Source organism: Trichogramma pretiosum, unplaced genomic scaffold (genome assembly GCF_000599845.2).
Source record: "Trichogramma pretiosum strain Unisexual culture from Peru unplaced genomic scaffold, Tpre_2.0 scaffold37, whole genome shotgun sequence".
NCBI classification, from domain to species: domain Eukaryota; kingdom Metazoa; phylum Arthropoda; class Insecta; order Hymenoptera; family Trichogrammatidae; genus Trichogramma; species Trichogramma pretiosum.
In genome coordinates, this window is record NW_019641622.1 from 1,215,001 (window position 1) to 1,234,029 (window position 19,029).

General features: G+C 36.4%; 2 protein-coding genes across 3 annotated transcripts; both read right to left on the minus strand.

The window, feature by feature from the left end:
- Positions 1 to 634: 634 nt before the first annotated feature.
- LOC106649558 (gamma-tubulin complex component 6) lies at positions 635 to 7,985 on the minus strand. The gene is made up of 17 exons (XM_014367011.2): positions 7,493 to 7,985; positions 7,211 to 7,428; positions 6,903 to 7,138; positions 6,735 to 6,840; positions 6,305 to 6,661; positions 6,133 to 6,231; positions 5,891 to 6,061; positions 5,518 to 5,813; positions 5,222 to 5,441; positions 4,931 to 5,162; positions 4,674 to 4,866; positions 3,218 to 4,615; positions 2,825 to 3,143; positions 2,488 to 2,748; positions 2,210 to 2,419; positions 1,951 to 2,123; positions 635 to 1,875 (listed from the first exon to the last, which is right to left on the minus strand). The coding sequence occupies exons 1-17, from the start codon at positions 7,671 to 7,673 to the stop codon at positions 1,593 to 1,595; spliced, it is 4,953 nt and encodes a 1,650-aa protein (XP_014222497.1). The 5' UTR covers positions 7,674 to 7,985; the 3' UTR covers positions 635 to 1,592.
- Positions 7,986 to 11,451: 3,466 nt separating this feature from the next.
- Positions 11,452 to 13,119, minus strand: LOC106649487. 2 transcript variants are annotated; one of them, XM_014366924.2, is made up of 3 exons: positions 12,493 to 13,119; positions 11,701 to 11,844; positions 11,452 to 11,647 (listed from the first exon to the last, which is right to left on the minus strand). In XM_014366924.2, the coding sequence occupies exons 1-2, from the start codon at positions 13,049 to 13,051 to the stop codon at positions 11,744 to 11,746; spliced, it is 660 nt and encodes a 219-aa protein (XP_014222410.1). In that variant the 5' UTR covers positions 13,052 to 13,119; the 3' UTR covers positions 11,452 to 11,647; positions 11,701 to 11,743. The 2 variants fall into 2 exon arrangements, with proteins under 2 accessions (XP_014222410.1, XP_023314733.1); XM_023458965.1 differs by lacking the exons at positions 11,452 to 11,647; positions 11,701 to 11,844 and adding an exon at positions 11,910 to 12,015.
- Between the last annotated feature and the right edge of the window lie 5,910 nt (positions 13,120 to 19,029).

A 19,029-nucleotide genomic window follows, 5' to 3' on the forward strand; every position in this document is an offset into this window, starting at 1 on the left:
AGTTTTCAGTGAACAGTCGATTCAGTGTACATGTTGTATTGATAAATTGAGTGACCGATTTTCTGTGGCCAACTATTCAAAACTGACGCTTACAGTCGCTAGTGGGACTATACATTTTTGTTATTGATCAATTACCGTACAGAATATCTAGAAATGAACTAGACTGATTATCAGAGTTAACCAGTAACGCTATCAATTTTGAAAATAACTAATTTTGCGGATCACAATGACTAATCATGCAAGTTGGCCAAGCCCAGCCAAACTACATTATTCAGGGCGTACTATAATGGAATATGATTCTTGTCTGCAATTAATACATATCAAGAAATTTAAATAAGTTCAAAATACTAGGTTTGATAATAATTATTAAATAAGATAGATTATTAAATCAAGGTAAAGTATAAATAATGTAAAATACTTTTATTCATTCAACATTAACTATGTTCTTGTAAATTTGCATCTGCAATATCGAAGACATCTGAGATCAGTTCATAAACTAAGTTACTACCGTGATGTCGTATTTATTTGATTTTGGACGATTTTTTTTTCGTCACATTTCACATGTTTGAATGAAAATTATAATATTTTAAAATCTTACTATAAATGCGAGGAAAGAAATAAGAGATTCAAAAAGTGTTTTCAAAGAATTTATTGCAATTGAATGAACTTGAAATTCAAATAAATAATAACTGCTATCAAGGACACTTTACAATTGATATGTTAATTAGAAGTATAAACTAATAAATTGAGTATAAAAAATTGTGTAAAAAATTAATTAACTAAGCGTCGATTACTTAATACTAATCTGAAGTACTAAAATTAACTTGAATGTAACTGTTTTTATGCTTTGCATAAGGTAATACATTTTTGGTAATAATTATTATAATTTCATTATTTAGGAAATAGCTTTTGTATAGCAACTACGAGTATTTTTGTGCTTACATAAAAAAACGTGTAAATATTTTTTCATTTTAATATTACATTCATAAAGCATAACTAACAATATTTTATAACTAATAAGTACCACGATAACGTTGCTAATAATAGATAACAAGCTTGCAAAAGATTAGTTTTTTTTACAATAAGCAACATGAGATTAATTAAACATAACTTGATACATATTTAAAAGTCCTAATACAGACAATCTTGCACAAAGAAAAAAGGCGGATGTAACGATGCCTCTAAAGCGATAATTTCATTTGATTTACATGTATTTACAAGAGATATCAAAAACGAGTAATTTATTTTATCTGTAACGAAAATATATTCGAGTATATGCAGAGGCAAGAAAAGCGCGGAAGGAATGACCCATGCGTGGTAGACGTGAACATCAATTATTTGTCAATGTAATTTATGTACTTTTGAGGTGCCAATAATAGCCGACATTAATTAAAACGTGAACATCTTGCAACTTCGCACAAATAACATGTAAATAACTCAAAAATGTAACGTAATTTTTTTTTTATAATTTACAATTGCACGATACACGTAAAGAACATCAAGATTTGTTGCATAGTTCGTACAGATTATCGATTAAAATTTGACAAAAATGTCGAGGTTCCGTCAATATTTTTAATTCAAATAGAACGCCTTTACTTTTTTACAGCGAGCTCGTAGCGCGGATTGATGTTCAGCGCGTGCAGAAACTGCATTAGATGAGGCTGATAGCCGGCCTGAGCCAATTTTTCAGCTACGTGGGCCAGAAAGGCGCGTTGCTCGCAAAACGCCAGGTACATGCGCTCGAGATTCTCGTAGCTCGATGCCGTGTGCGTCGACTGCTGACGGGATCTTATGCGATTGTGAAATTTCAGCACCACTTTGAATATGTTCGTCAAGCAGGTGCGCATCTTTTCGCCACGCTGGTTCAGCATGCATCTGAGAAAGTTCAATATTCAAGTAAAATCAATTCGTACGTGCAGGCAGGATCTGAGCTAATTTTACTTTACTTACCTTGACAGTATCTTTTTGAGGTAAGCGACATGCTTGTCGTTTATCTCATCGAGCGTATGGGCCTGTTCGAGTTCGCGCTCGAATTCCGCCCAGCTGGCGTGCAACACACCGCAAGTCAGATACGTGTGAAGCGCGTTCATAAATTGCATCATTGAATGACGAAATAGCTGCAACTGTTTTAATATTCATTGGAAATTTTTCGAACGCTCTCCTTCAAACTTTTACGTATATTTAAATTAAAGGCCTTAGCAAATAATACCTTATGATGTTGTTTGGCACATGACGCTTTCCTCTCGACTTTTAATATGTGAAAGTCCTCCTGCAGTACCCAGAGCACGCGACCGACCATCAACAAAAATTTAAACACTTTGCTATACTGCTGCATAACCATGTCGTTGAAAATGATGTTTAATGGCCATGATATTTTGTAATTTAGCGAAAGACTGCTCAACGCCTCTGGATTCGAGGTCTATAACAAATTTCAATTAATTAGCATCAAACTTATTTGGGACGAATTTTCAGCATCGAACAACAAACCTGAAGAGTATCGGGTAAATCGGAAGCTGAAAGGCTGAGCAGTTCTGAGTTGGCGTAAGTTCCGCTCAGAGAGCTGACCAGTGCTTTCTCAAGGAAATTCGACAGAATCGACGAGTTGAATAATTCCACCGGCGATTCGACTTGGTACAGACGCGTGAACAGCGATTGCGTCAACGATTTGCCGAATTCACCGTTTAAAAGAAAGTAGTAACTCCTCAAGCTGTGCAAATGCGAAAGCATCGAATGCTCTGTTAGTAGATACTGCAAAGAAAATTTCACGTAATTTTAATCGTGTTGATGCTAAGCAAGTAGATATTTGTACGGAGATAAATTTTACTTTGACAATAGCATCGTTGACGAGTCGGCTCTGTACAGAGAGAGGAACGACGATCGATTTCTCAAGAAACACTTGCAAAGACGTGGAGTTTATCATCTCGATGTCTGCGCTCGTTAATTGCTTCTGTTGTTCATGCTGCGGTGGTTGATATTCACCCAAAGCATCCGCCGGTGTGCTTGGCATCGAAGCCAAGCCAATGAACTGTGGAAAGGCTGGACTCATGTCGTGGAAAATTCCTTTCGAATCCGATCTGAAGCTATTTCGCGACACCTCGTCGGTCAAACCGCTGGCGTCCGACGATTGAGCGCACAATAATTCACTGTAAAATGGTAATTAATAGAAGGAGTCGAATAAAAAAATTTTAATTTAAACGTGTGAAATATCAAGTCAAACCTGTGATTCGTGATCTCTGAAAATGGCGTATTGGCGCAACTATGCGGTTCTTGAGCCGAGCCACTGTGCGTCGAGATCGTGAACATATCGGTTGCCGTTGACATCGGCGTGTGCGCGTTGTAATCGTATTCGAAATTGTGAGCCATATTGCGATTACGATTTTTTTGGCAGTCGGTTAAAGACACGTTGTTTCCTCGAGGTTTGTTTTCGTCATTCATAGCGGGTAAGTCGAAGACCGTCGACATGACACGATTACGATTTTGTTGAGCTTCCGTAAGTTCCGGTGTTTCGACTGGCTCGTGCTCGTTCCAGTTAAGCTGGATCTCGGTTTTTCCGCTCGGGTTGTTTAATTTCTTGTTGACGACTAGCTCGTTCCAGTCATTGTGCGCCATATTTTTGATACGGTTGATCTCTGAAATCGTCATTTTACTGATGTCTGTGACGTTCTGGATTATGATTTGTTCGTTGTTATTGGGCGTAAATATGCCGTATTCCGAATTCAACACTTTCAACCTATTCTTCTGAGCATCCGTAAGATTATCCAAATCCAAGGTAGGGTTGGTATTGATTATAGGATCCCCAAATCCATATTCATTTTGAAGAATTTTCATTCTGTTTCTCTGCGCGTCCGTTAGATTGTCCAAATCGATGGGAGGTTTCGCGTCCTCTTTTACGTTCTCCAAGTTGTACTCTGTTCCAAGCACTTTAATTTTATTTCTTTGAGCATCCGTCAAGTTATCGAGATCGGTTTCTTGCTTGACGAATTTTGTATCCTCTTCTTCGAAACCGAACTCGTTTTGAAGGATTTTCAATTTGTTTCGTTGCGCGTCGGTCAGATCATCGTCTTCAATTTTAGGCCGTACCTGCGCGGTTTCTTTCACCGGGCTCAAACCGAATTCGGTGTCCAAAATTTTCAAGCGATTCTTCTGAGCTTCCGTCAACGAGTCCATGTTTAATTTGGTCCAAGGTATATCGGCAGCGGGCTCGACAAAGCCAAACTCGCTTTCGAGGACCTTGAGCTTGTTACGTTTGGCTTCGATGTTTCTATTTGTTACGCTATTGATATCGAGTACAGTTGGTCGAACCGCCTTATTACTCGGTGAAACAATGGAACTTTTATTTTCTTCGTCTGCAGCAACTTCTACTGTAGCAGGGCTGGCTTCTTCGATAGGAGCTGAGTCACTATTTACATTTTTCGTGTCTTCCAGATCGTCAATGATTATTTTTGGTTTTTCTGTTATTTCATCGGTAATTTTTTCATCAGATTTGACAACCTCCGAGTCATCGGTTTTCGTTTCGGGCGCGTCATGATTATCCTTGCAAGCAGATTCTTCCCTTATCCTCCGCCGATTTTCGATTTCTTCCGCCAACTCTTTGTAATACCTCAAATTATTTTCCCTGTAAATCAAGAATATTAAATGAGCTTTGTTTTTTAGTGTACAACTGATTTACGTACTTTCCAACATTTTCTTGTCGTATCGCCTCATTTTCAATTTTGAGATATTCTTCGAGAATACGTTTATCCTCCAGCAGTTCGCTTTTCCTATCGCGTTCTTTCCTCAAAGCCGCTTGTTCGGCTTGATCCTTCAATTCTTCAAGCAGATCGAGTTTGTCTTTTGCTATTTTTTTCAATTCATCTTCTCGCTCCTCTGAAATGTCAAATGAAGAACTCAACAAATGGCTTCTTTTATTGAAAAATCACGTTAAACTTACTCTTGAGCCGCAATAAAGTAACTTGCTGTGCAGCAATCACGAGGGCGGCTCTTTTGCGCTCGGCTTCTTTGAGAGACTGTATCGCCGAGCTTAGCGTGAGTTGCTCTCCACGTTCGGCTTCGCCACGCGCGGCGTAATCCTCGTAGAAACGCGCTTGATCTTGCAGCATGGCAACGTTCAAACAAACGTGAACCGGAGGCTGGCTGGATACCGATAAGCGGATGAGCGGATTCTGAAAAATTGTCAATGGAATATAGTAGATTTTTTTTTCTATTTATATAAGTTAATTACTTTTGGATCGCAAATCTTGAGCAGCGTTATGGCTTTGCCGCATTGCAGGATTGGATTAACGAGATCGGCAAGAAAGCCAGGGACTAAATTTGGATTAATGATAAATGCTCTTGTCCAGAATCGATGAGTACGAGTGCGCAGATACTGAGGTCTCGCCACGATCATAAATTCTTCGTAAATATCGGCGCAGGCACCCTTGAAAATCCAATGTTGCAAAAATCTGTTATTAAAGCATTGAATTGTTAGAAACTGTGCAGTATAAACGACTTTTTGAATATTATTATTGTAATTGTTACCTAAAGTATACTTCACAGCAATCCTTCAATATCGAGTAAAAAACCAAAGCTACGTTTTTTTCAGTAACTCTTGTTACTTCTTTGTAGATATGTGTTAAGATACCGATTCCTTCGCCTAAAGTAGTCTTATGCCTATCGCACCTACATAGCTGGGCTACTTTAGCAATTAGATTTCCAAGTGGTCGAAGTTTGTCAAGAACTTCCAGAAGTCCATTTTTGCTACTTATTAGTGTTGTGACTCTGAGAATAGCAGCATGGTAGAATAGTAAAAATTCTTTTATACTCCCACATAATGCCTGCAATATAGAATGAATTTTATGATAAAGTATATGGATTTTAAAAATAATTATTCAAATTGAGCGTTATGACATACCTTGAATATTAATCCCTCAATTTGTAATTTTCCTGTTTCTGGGTCAGGCGTAACCATATCTGAGAGATTTTTGAAGCAAGTTCCCCAAAAAGTGACTTCATAACACATATTTTCAAGTGTACTAGAGCTTATTCCATGTATGGCACTGTTTTTCTTGAGTTCAAACCCATTCTATAAAGATTTCAAAATTTTAAAACACTATCAATAAAAAATTGTACTAGAAAAGTTAGTAACATTTTTACCATTGGGTTATAAAGGAATGTACTAGATTCAACACCAAGAAGGAGTACTTTTATATCATCAATAAACTGTTTGTAAGATATCACATTCACTTCAGGTATCTGGAAAGTAAGTTGATAAGAGATATTTTTTTTTAAAGAATATATAAATCCTATACTCATAATAAAAACTTACATAATTCATCAAGAGATTGTCCTGAGCTACATTTATTATATGCAAGGTTGCATCGACTAGTTCAGAAGCAAATGGTAATTCTTTGGATGGATTTGAGTCCCCCAAAGTCTCCCAAGTTCTGTAACTGGATATAGGACCTAATTTATCCATGTTTTCCCACATTTTGTCCAAATTGTTCACTGGACTAGTTTCTTCAAAATCTTCCTCAATTTCACAGATATCCATATCATGTTTTTGTATAGCAAAACCATTTTCAGCAAACATTTGAAGAGGATCTTTGGCTTGTAAAGGTGTTTCAGGCTCTTCGACAATTCCTTCACGATTAATTTGAAGATATTCATCAGGCGATTCAATACCCTAAAAATATTTTGACAACATTTTTAATCAATATTTAATTTACTACAATTATAAAGTTTATATTCGTACTTACTCTTATTTGGGGTAAAAAGTAATCACTCATGAAATTCATTTCTTTCAGGGATTGAATAGTATCTTTTGAACTGATAGATGTACTAGAATTTGTATTGCCTCTGTACCTATGCAATTAATTTTGCAAAATTATTATGAGTATTGATAATAAATCTACAATTCTACTTACCTTATACTAGGAATGATAGATGTACAAGATGCAAATCGATCAAGAAGGACAAGTTTATTTCCTGGCTCGATACCATCATAACTAATTATATTACCCTTATCTTGTTTAAGCATTGCTTCAAATTTTTTAGGCAAATGAAATGACTCTACAGGATACACTTGAAAAGGTGGCACAGAGCTCTTACCACATACCATTTCTGGCAACTGAGGATGAGGTCTATCGTAGTAGAATATATTCTACAGAAAAATTATTATTGATTAACTAAGATACTATAAGTTTATGTACAAAGTAAATCTCACTGAACTTACAAGAGAAGTATCATCGATTGATTCAAGCGATTTTAAACTACTGAGGAACTGTAAAATTGAATAAGCTACTGGATCTTCTTCTTGTAATTTTCCATCGATGAATTCATCTAAATACTCTTCCAATTCATTAGCCTGCGAAATTCTTCCAGCACCAACTCTGAGTATGTAAGCGTGCTTAAGGAGGTCCATAATTGGCTCGCATGGCTCATCATGCTGACCTGTGATCAATAAGATACAATTAACAATTATTAAACTAAGTGACAGTGAAAAAATAAAACACACCCTCATCTTTATCCGACTTATTGAGCAGAATCTCGTAGGCCCTGGCACGTAGTCTCTTCAAGTGCTTTTCTTCCTCCTGTGCATTTTCGTCATCGTCGTAGCTTTTCTGCCTGTTGGTGTGGTATATGCTTTCGCACAACCTGCCGACGAGGCCGTAAACACTGTCCGCCTCCCTGTCCATCGTCCAGCGATGGTACTGTGTCAACTTTTTGTTATTTGTAAGACGACATGCCTCATGTGCGTTGTTGTGTATTGTATTAATGTTTTGCCTGGCTGTCAGCTGTGGTGATCTATATATGTTATTGAGCAATAGCGCCCTCTAGCTGCGTCAAATTCGCGCTCGAATTAAAATAAAAAATTCCCTACTACAGGGGTGACAACGAAATACCTTCAGCATTGAACGAGGTAATTAACCATTTAATATCATTCGAAAACAAAAACAAATTCTCGAATTCGCCTTGAAATATGAAAGATTTTTTCAAAATTAGTACAATTTTTTGGACTCATAACAAAGCAATGCCAAATTATTAACTTTTATAAAATAATATTGATTTTTTAATTTTTACCTTAAAATCATCAAATTCTTTTTTAAACTATACATATTTTATTAAAATATGAATAATGCGTAAAAAGATGAAAACCGCTGCCAATTTATTGTCAAAAAGCTTCCTCATAAAAAATTACATTAATTAAACATTAATTACATTAATTAAATCGTTTTTCATTTTAAAATTTTGAACTTCGTTTTCATTTTTTTATACGAAACTCCAAAAGAGATTAGAGATTTTTTGTAAGAATTTCGTGTAAGATTCCCTTCTACCTATCTATCTATTTATTTCTATCTATTCTATCTATCTATTGTTGGTAATTCAATATAGTTTCCAAATATGTAAGCCAAATTTTTTCTATGAGGAAGTAAAATATATAATATAATTTTAATGCGTTTACTTCACAACTGTCCATAAAATAATCTATACCTACTTCTATTCGCGCCATTGTTCCTCGAAAAAAACAAAATTTTGTTAATGAGGGCAATATGTATAATTTATACAATATGTATATTTTATACAATATGTATATTTTATTCAATATGTATATTTTGTACAATATGTGTATTTTATACTATGTTCGTGCATCAAAAGTTAAAAATAAGGCTCCTGTCCTTTCCGAAAAATGCAATATTCCAATTTATTTACATTGCTCTATAGGTTGATCGGTCGAAAATTTTCAAAGTCGAAATTCACGTTGCACGTGAAATACTACCTCCTATATTTCTCGTATCCGTATTATTTTGTACTCTTAATTTCGATAATAATGTCTACAATTTGAATACCCGATACCTGGCCTCATTAAATCGAAGGACTTTCTGAGTTGAAAACTCGCTCGATCGATCGAGCAGTGCTTCCAGTCGCTCGTGATTCGTATCAACGGGCTTCCCCTGTAGTACGCAGTTGTCCAGTACAAGTATCGTCGATAAGCGCATTTCAATGCCTCGTACGCCATGCGTACTCTCGGTGCTCCATAAAAGTTATCGTTTCGCTCGTAATAATTATAGACTGTGAATCCCAATTGGCTGCCTCGCGGGCAAATATCTCGCAGAAATTGAATGCAATTGCTGCCTGGTATCCATCGATTTATTTCTTTATTGCAAGACGGTCGCTCGGACCATAATTTGACCACGATGCCTCTTCTCTCCAAATATTGCTTGTAAATAGCTGCATTATCGGTCAAATATTTGAGTACCTCGTTTCTCTGCTCCTCTACGTTCGACGATTTGAAAACGGAACTCGGTCTAGGCACGCTGCATAGATCAGCCGAATTAGCGGACAATAAATCGTCCAATACATCTCTCATCAAAATTCTCTCTGTGTGGCCGTAAGTGGTGCCCTCGACGCGGCGCGACATGCCATTGTACTCTTTGTTTCTCAAATCGTGAGAGATGACGTATTTGGTTACACCGTCCTTGTGATAGAGCCCCACGGCTCCGGCATTTCCTCCGTAATTATCGTTTACCCTATAGAACGCTACCGATCCTGCGGAACTACGATCGTATACAGCGCGACTGCGAACGAACGATCGCGCCAAATCGAAGTTCGCCGCTCCGGTCATGCCCTCGGGCCGACTATTGTCCACGAAAATAAACCAAGGATCGTAGTACTGGAATTTCACCATATTTATGCTTCTTGGAGCGGCACTGAGCTATTTTCAATTTTTTTTTCACAATCACAATAGTTATAAAAAATCATTGTATTCTTTAAAAACTCGATACGATGACTATCGCGTAAATGTCCAACCGCAGTCGTCGACTTGACTGTCGAGCGAGATAAAAAACGAAGAAAAAGAGGTAGCCAGCGGCCGCTCGCACAATTTTAGAGAGAGAGAGAGACCGACAGAGAAGGAGTGTACCAGCAGCGTGTATTGAAATATAATCGGTCATGCAGTCACGTACTTACATGAAAAGCACGTATAGGAAAAAAAGGTGACTAAAGGATATGAAGAAAAGTAAAATGCACTTCTTCTGAGTATAATCATACATACATTTTATTAAAATATAAAGACTTAAAAAAAAATGAATATTGCACAACAAAATTTTCAATCTACTTCAACTTTTTCGAATTAAAATCGGTTCGTTGAAATCAACACTGTATTATATTTATCAATCACAGAGTCTTCTTGTATTTCTCGTAGGCATTTTTCAATGCTTCATATGCCATCCGTACTTTCGGTACACCTTCGATTAGGTTATCGCTTTTCACATAATCTTTGACTATGAATCCATACTGACTTCCTTCGGGGCAGATATCTTGTACGAATTTAGTGCAGTTGCTCCCCCCTATAAAACCTTCATTCGCTTCCGCAGTACAAGACGGCCGCTCGGACCATATCTTAACTATAATACCTTTTTCTTCCAAGTACCGCTTATATTTATCAGCGTTATGGGTTAAATATTTCAGTACTTCGTATTCCTTCTCTTTTCCCGACAGCGATTCGAAAACTGAAGTGGGCCCCGGGAGCGTGGATTGATCGGCCAATAAATCGTCCAATACATCTCTCATCAATTTTCTCTCCGTGTGCCCGTAAGAAGTTGCTTCGTACCCGTCACGGGACGAAGTGTAATCCTTGAAGTGATCGTTACCGTACGATACGGCATTGTACTTTTTGTCTTTCGAATTTTCAGATATGACATATTTGGTCACGCCATCCTTACGATAGAGCGCAACGGCTCCGGCGTTTCGATCCCATCTATCGAGCGTGCCACGACTGCGAGCGAACGACTCGGCCAAATCAAAGTTCGCCGCTCCTGCCATGCCCTCGGGGCGACTATCGTTCACAAAAATATCACTGGGATCGTAGTAATTGAATTCCACCATATTTGCCGCTTGTATATTGCCAAAACGGTTCGAGTCAAACAGTTATTACTCTCAAAAATGTTTTCAATTACGTAACAATTGACAAATTACGCGTAATGATTTGCAGGTATCGATATACGCAATCGACTGCGCGATATGCAGCCACCAGCACGACTGGTGCGAGCGAGATAAGATACGAAGAAGAAGAAGAGGTAACTCGCGGCAGCCGCGGGTATAAGGAGCCGCTCCCGCGAAACGACGGACTTACGCAGAGAAGGGGGCGATCGGTTGTTGTATGCAATCGGTCATACAGCTACGTTTGTTGTTTGCCGCTTTGTGATGTAGACTTTGCGCGGACCACAAACAAGTGCAGAAAAAAATATTTATTTCTCGTATTGTGATGTCATCTTTCCATGTACTTGCGACTGTATAGAGCGCTATAAATCGTAATTTGCCGCTCTTGCTTAAATCTTAGCAAGCGGATACTTAGGCAAGGACAGGAAATAATATGCTGACGGTAAAATCATGAGCAGTCTCCTTGTAGCTCGAAATTTACCAATTGTTACTATAATTTTACTAATTTTATTAAAATACGAAGGATGCGGAAAAAGTTATTAAAAATATTGCACATGTATAATTTAGATTCAACTTCAACTTATACAAATTAAAATCGGCGAGTTTAAACGTGGCTTCCATCAGAAATGCTATATGTATTACTATGTTCATGCCATTATTTCTTGAAAGATAAAATCGTTTCTATCCATATATCAAATATTATTGCTCTTGTCAAAATTATATGTAGAACCTGTAACAATACCTAACTTAAATTTCGTTAAATTTCTATTTAAAGATACGCACCTTATTGAGTTTTGAATTATGTCTACAGTTATGTTTTCATTGATTATATAAAGCATCGATTGATTCTTCTTTTTTTTTTCTTACTCGCCTTCCAAGCTTGATAAGCATTTTCCAATTCTTCAAAAGTGGCCTGCACTTCTTCTTCTTTACAAAGAAAAATCTTTATTATACCTTCGCCTCGGAGCAAAAAAATATATTTTTTGACTCATAATTAGCAAAAAAAGCCCCAATCCCTATGTCAATAACATATGGACCTCTGATTTTAACCCATTAACGCTCTGAGGATGCAAATTTCAATTGCAACTCTGGTCTCTTCTACGAAACAAAATATCGTACAATTGTTCATTAAAACCTCTCAAATTTTTTCCAAATTTTCGAAGGTGATTTTGGATTATTTTGAAATTATTCTGAAATCAATAGTTTTTGAGATAAAAAATAGTTAACTTTATAATTTAATATTTCCTGTCCAACCGTGAAATTTTTTAAACTGAAATAATCATATTTCTGTCAAGTACACAAACCTCGAAGGCACAAATTGTATGCATTCAAACTATATAAAAAATGGTAAAGGATTCAATAATTGGATCGAAAATAAAATAGTACAGTGAAAACAGATTTGATTTTTTACTTGCCATTTTCGACGACCAATTGTAAATTGGAAAGATTTTAAATACCGAGTATTCTAAAAAATCTGGCATATATAGTAGTTTTCATAATTTATTTATGACAATAATTGTTCAAAGCTGCATGTCAAAGTCACGTCTTCGGAGCATTAATGAGTTAAAAAGATACCTGGCGCGCGATGATTTTCGACGATATACCCAATTTGACTCCCTTCTGGGCAAATATTTCTGAGAAAGTCTTCACAAGGGCCTCCTTCATATGTGTAATTACAAGGCTTCCGCTCGGACCACATCTTAACTATAATTCCTTTTTCCTCCAAGTATCGTTTATACATAGCGGCATTGTCAGTTAAATATTCAAGTGCCGCCTGTTGCCCATCCCTCCATTGAATTGATTTGAGTCTTGGTACCCTGAATTTATCGTTTGGATTGGTAGATATCAAATCATCTAACAAATCCATTATTAATTTTCTCTCTGTATGACCATACGTAGTACCCTCGATACGGTCTGATATGGCATCATATTCTTTGTCCATATATTTTATTATACCATTTCGATGATAAAGCGCAACAGCTCCGGCATTTGTTACATAGGCTCTATTATCGTGTATATCCCGACTGAGGACAAACGATCTTGCCAAGGCAAAGTTCGCCGCTCCTGCCATGCGCTCAGGACGATTATTGTTTACAAAAATATTACTAGGATTATAATACCGAATTTCCGCCATATTCTATCTTTATATTAAATCACTTCGAAGCCAAGTATTATTCTATAAATTACGCGTAACATATTGCAGGTATTGATCTACGTGGTCGACTGCCTCATATGCATCCGCAACGCGACAGGCGTGAGAGAGATAAGATACCGATGCCGCACATCGTGATCAGCCTGTTGGCTAAAAATAACGTGTGAGCTATACTATTATATATTGTAGGAATGGGGTCAAGACGTTACTTGAGCTTATCTTTAAACCATTCATGAGCAAAGGGGCAATTTGGTGCATGAATTTTTGGGTATATTTTTGAATATGGCCATATTATGAAAATTTCCAAAATCATCCGAAAAATTCTGAAAAAAATTTTTTGAATCAAGAAACGGAGAAGAAAAAGATTAAAAAACACGCGTGTTTTTTGATAAATTCTACGCACTTTTTGTTCTGTAACATTTTCTTGTAGAGTCCATTCTTACCGAGTAAAAAAAAAACCAAAGCTTTTTTTACATTTCCGGGTACAATCAGCTGTTTGGCAGCCATCTTGAATCTGGATAAACCAACGCTGCTTACTTTTATTATAGGCCTGTATGCCACCAGAACTATAGTTTCAAGCCGATCCGAATGCGTAATCCTGGTGAAAAAATTATTATTTTGAGGAAAAATGTTCAAAAACCACGTTTTTTTCTGTTTAATGAAATGTATTTTTAAAACGGTTGCATATATCGTAAATCTGACGCCAGATTTGAAAAAAGCGATAAAAACCCCATAGCATAAGGTATTTTTACATTAATTTGACAACGGTTTCATAAAAAATTAACGCGTGGAAAAATAAGTCAAAATTAGGGTCTCTTGGTCTTGGACGGGTTATACACATCATTTTATTTGCCTGTGCACTTTTTCGTATTTATTTTGTGAGATGACCAAGTAAACTGTGGAAAAAATTAAAGATACTTAATAATATTAAAAAATTGTATGAATTACACATTTTCTTATAAATTAAACAATAGTTTAGTTAACAGTAAGTTATTCACATGCAAATGTTTTTATACAACAACGATTCATATTAATCATTCAATTTTTAGAATTGGGAATGGGAAATCGCCTTCTGTCTGGTATTTTGAAACATTTTTAAAATCTTTTGGTTGGAAGCACTTCAAGTTCAGTTTGACGAAGCTTGACTCGGATTTGTAATTAAGGTAAGATATTCTCACACATGCGGTGCTCAGGCAATAATTGCCTCGATCATCTTCGAAAATTTTAGTAATCCCTTCCTCTAGGAACTCTCCGGGGCACGTAATATCGGGATCCACGAATTGCTTAGCTTTTCCATCCAGGCCGATTTTTAAAAGGTACTTGTCGCTTTTATAGAGGTTTGTTGCATAGTTAATAGTTTGATAAGTAAGAAATCCTTCGCCCCTCGGTAAATTGTAGATTACTCGTTTACGCTGATGGAACTCCCAGTGGATACTAGCCGAAAACCAGTTGATCTCTTTGTCACCTAGCTCGAATTGTGTGCATTTCCATGCTGAATTTTTCATAAATTCTGGAATGCATATGCCGATCAATCCGTTGGCCAAGGAGACTAAAGGGTCGCCGGTCGCATCGTCAATATAAGTTAAATTTTGTCTTTGACCTGGAAACATGAAAAATGTTTCATTAATATTGATTTAATTTAAGCCACACGAATTAAAACATTTTTTTCGTCAATTACCATCGGATCGAATAAGAGCTACTGTTGTAGTGGCCTTTGAACCATTTTTGTACGTTATTAATTCAAATAATAAATAGCCTTTGTCCTCTGATAACGGAACGATAACTGGAGAAAGGAGGAAGTTCTGCAAGCGAGTGCTGTAAGTGAGCCATTTGTCAACCTTAGAAGCAACTCCATCAACATCGATCGATGCTCCACTGACGCTCGCCACTTCAAACATCGACAAGTCAACTGACAAAACTTTGAAATTATCTTCTCCTTTAAGATAGATCGGCTCGTTGAAAGCATCGTCCCCAAAGTTGTACGAGTATTTGTATTCGTCGAGGTCATAAAATTTATTGTTTATCAGCTGAGTGAGATCTTTCGATAATTTGGTCGTTTTGACTTTACAATTAGAAAAGTCCACAATGCTGAATCGCAAACCATATTTATCGTACCATGAGCCCCCGATGTCCTCAAACCAGCGCACTATCACTCGATTCTTACCTAGAGGGTCGATTTTAGTGGGATGTGTCGCGACGAAGCCGCCGGATTCGGAGCGCAGAGTGACCTTGCACTCGTCCTCCTTCGGGCTGCCTCCCGAGATATCTGCCAGCACTTGATGCAGAGTACATTCCTTCTGCGTCTGATTAGCGGTCCTGTCGCACACGCCGTAATAGAGGGTATTATTTTCTAAGGCGCTCTCACTAAACACCAAGAAATTTTTACCGATGTCGCGTTCAAGCGATGAACTCTGATAGGCACTCGCGGGTGAAACTGAGCCCAGTAAGATTATGCCGTTTAGAATCGCGACGACTGCACAAAACGTCGCGAATGTCGACATCGCTGTTGACATTATATATGCTACTCTTAGTTCGCTGCCAGCTAAAACGACACTAAGCTCTTATTTCTTTTTTACCTGAATTTTGTAGACGTAACAACGCAAAAAAATTCAACGATAATTTAATTGTAAATTTATTATAAAAATGCTTCTAAAACGAAGCAATTAATAAGTGAAAGGGAAGATACAATGTCCGTTTTCTGCTAAATCGGCGTATCAACAACCAAGACGATATTTCTCCTTGAAATCTTGAATTATTGCGAAATGTACTTTTTTTTCTTGACACTCGCAAAAAAGTAACTTACTTGAAAAGTTAGCTGCACGTAAATTTAACCAATACGAGCCAATAAATTGTTTAGGTGAATAATATTATATTGACCAACGAAGGGGGCATTCGAATCGCGTAAAAACCCACAGTGTAATAGTTTTTTCTACATTATATGTTCTCACTTATGAATGGAAAAATCAGCGCTTTACGATGTTCGATAATGCAGTCATCGTCCGTGCTAATGCCTAGCCAACAAAGTGATTGAAAAAATTTAATAGATTAAAAACTTTGATCATAGTTTTTTATCCTTACCGTATATTAGTATATTGTTATCTGTCATATGGTGCTATTGAAGTAGCTTGTTCGAATAAGATGACAATGTATATCAATATCAATTATATAGACCGACTATTGAAACTACTGTATTTAATTTATAATAATTGACTTCAAAAATCTATCAAATAATTCTTTTTGTATATCGAAAGAAGTAATGTTATTAAGATTTCAAAGTTTTTTTGTCAATCTAATTTAGTATAAACATATTTTATTATAAAAAAAAATTATTCCAATTATTTCGATTTATAGGGCAATTTTTAAATATAAGCTTGAAACCTCATTTTGTTCCCTTAAGATTTACTTGGTTAATTAATCAGCATTTCCAATCTTTAATGCTGCGTAGCAGCTCGACAAGTCAAATTCAAGTCGGAATTTTAAGGTGTCAACTATTTTCTAGAGTATATTAATGAAACTGTTATAACCTTTAGTATGGGTAATAACTTTATTATTTTGAATTAATTGTTACTGTTGCTGTCTGAGGGGAGGAACATGAAATTAAGTGTATAATGCCCGAGTGAGGTTCACACACAAGACTTTATTATAAACATAAAAACTTAATACTATTTGAACAAAGCTTACAAACTATGTTGGCCGAAGATCTTGATGATGATGGTCTATCGAGTTGGTGTGTGGCTGGGGCTGCTGTTACCCGGCTGAATTTTTGATAGAAACGGACATTTTTCAGCTAAATGCACTAAACTAATAAAGGTACATCGTAAATTTTGAAAGAGAGAAATTGCTGTCTGTGCCCTGACGCACTTACAAAAAAAAGATTATTCGTATTCTAAAAATCTAAATTAATTAAAAATAAAATTCAAATATTGCACTGAGAAATTTTCATTAAATTTCAAACTATTAAAATAAAAATGAATCGGCTATTGGCGAATCCTGTGTAAAATTTCATTAAAAAAATTGACTTTATTGCCTAAGTCATCATTTTTCGATGAACCAAATCTTATGTATCTATACAAAATTATTCGAATTATAATCAATTACAAAAGTAAAAATATTGCACTTTTACAAATTATACATTGAGTCTGCAAAAATATTTTTTTAGTTTTATAGTAGTATTTGAAAAAACGCACTTTTACATAATAAATCATCATTCGCAATGTATATCAATATCAATTATATAGACCGAACTTGTAAGCATAGTAAGCATTCCACAATTCATCACCGGCCTTCCGTACTTTCGGTGCTCCGTTATAGTTATCGTATGGTTCCCATCCCATTATTGTATATCCCACTTGACTCCATTCTGGGCAGATATTTCGGAGGAATTCTTCACAACTGACACAAGGCGGCCGCTCTGACCACATTTTGATTATAATACGTTTTTCTTCCATATATTTTCTATAAATACCAGCATTTCTGGTTAAGTATATTAGTGCTGCCTGTTCTCCATCCCTCAATTGAATTGATCTGGGTCTTGGCACCCTGAATTGATCGTTTGGATTGGTAGATATTAAATCATCTAATAAATCCATCATTAATTTTATCTCTGTGTGCCCGTACGTAGTACGACCGATGCGTACCGATACGGCATTATATTCTTTGTTTTTTAAATAGTCGGAAATGATGTATTTATTAATACCATTTCTGTGATATGGCGCAACGGCTCCGGCATTTTGTTCCGGTCCATATTTATACTTAACAATAAATTCGTAGTCGCCCAGTCGAGGATTATACTCGTATCTCTCGTCAAATCTAGAATGAACGAACGATTCTGCCAAATCAATGTTTGCCGGTCCCGTCATGCACACAGGAGAACTATTGTTCACAAAAATATCACTTGGATAATAGTGTCGAATTTCGACCATGTTTTTTCTTTATGTTAAATCACTTCGAAATAGATTTTCAATTATAAAACAATTAGGGAAGGATCGATCGTTTCCAGCGCGTAAACAAAAACTTAAAGATATTATAACTCGAAGAGCACGCAAAGGGAGATAGAGAGCCAAAGAGTTAAAGAGAGCATTAAAGTGAGCTTTTTGTTTCTTAGGCGTCGTTTTGTCAATGAAGTAAGTGCAAAATGCACGACGGTCATGAGGCATGCAGCGCGAGCGCGTAATCAGCCGCCGAACGCCTCTGCGCAGTGCAGTGTCCGCGAATATACCTGACGCAGCAGGTAATTCGCGCTTTATGGCGACTCACACTGCACCAAGATGTGACAGCGCGCTCGTGCATTTGAAAACTGTATCTGAAATTAATTATTTCAATTCTAAAGCCTCATTTTTTTAAAGAAAAAAACATTGCAATCATGTTTCAAATTAATATTTTTCAAGACTTAACGAAATGAGAAATGCAAATCTCATTTCTTGACCAGCTAATAATAACGGCTCGTTGGCCAGACAGTTATTACACTCAGCTATAAACTTACATGGTACTTGGATATAATTGTTTAACACGAGTTTTCATTGTTTTAAATTTCATAGTTTCAATGTCAATTATTCCAAGACTACGAAGCTTGTTGAGTAAAATGTTCATTATCTGAAAAGTCAACTTTTGTCGCTTACTGAGCATTGTTCTTAATTGTAACAGTTTATTTTCTAAAGGGATAATCATCATACTTGTAGTTTTGTAAATGACCTGTCCTGAGTAAACTTCAACGTGAAATTATGCATACATGCCGTGTTTGTATCAAGGCTGAGTTATTGATTTTCAACGCAGTGAACTTTTACTAATTTTCAAGATAAAAACAGAGCAAAAACGTTTAAATATGTTTCACCATAAAAATCAAGTTAAAATAAGAAGTTTGATACAATTTCTCCTCTTATCATATAACCAGGAAAAACTTACAGTGAGAGCCTTGAGTAGGTCCTGTATTCATCAAATCGCTAAACATATAGCAATAGTTT

Excerpts from the sequence above, each read along its gene's own strand:
- LOC106649558 (XM_014367011.2), bottom strand. The coding sequence starts at position 7,673 with ATGGACAGGGAGGCGGACAGTGTTTACGGCCTCGTCGGCAGGTTGTGC. Across the intron at positions 6,232-6,304 it reads ACAATCTCTTGATGAATTAT|ATACCTGAAGTGAATGTGAT; the intron begins GTAAGTTTTTAT and ends CTTACTTTCCAG. Across the intron at positions 5,814-5,890 it reads TTGAGGGATTAATATTCAAG|GCATTATGTGGGAGTATAAA; the intron begins GTATGTCATAAC and ends TCTATATTGCAG.
- LOC106649487 (XM_014366924.2), bottom strand. The coding sequence starts at position 13,051 with ATGGCGGAAATTCGGTATTATAATCCTAGTAATATTTTTGTAAACAAT. Across the intron at positions 11,845-12,492 it reads CGAAAATCATCGCGCGCCAG|AAGAAGAAGTGCAGGCCACT; the intron begins GTATCTTTTTAA and ends TTCTTTGTAAAG.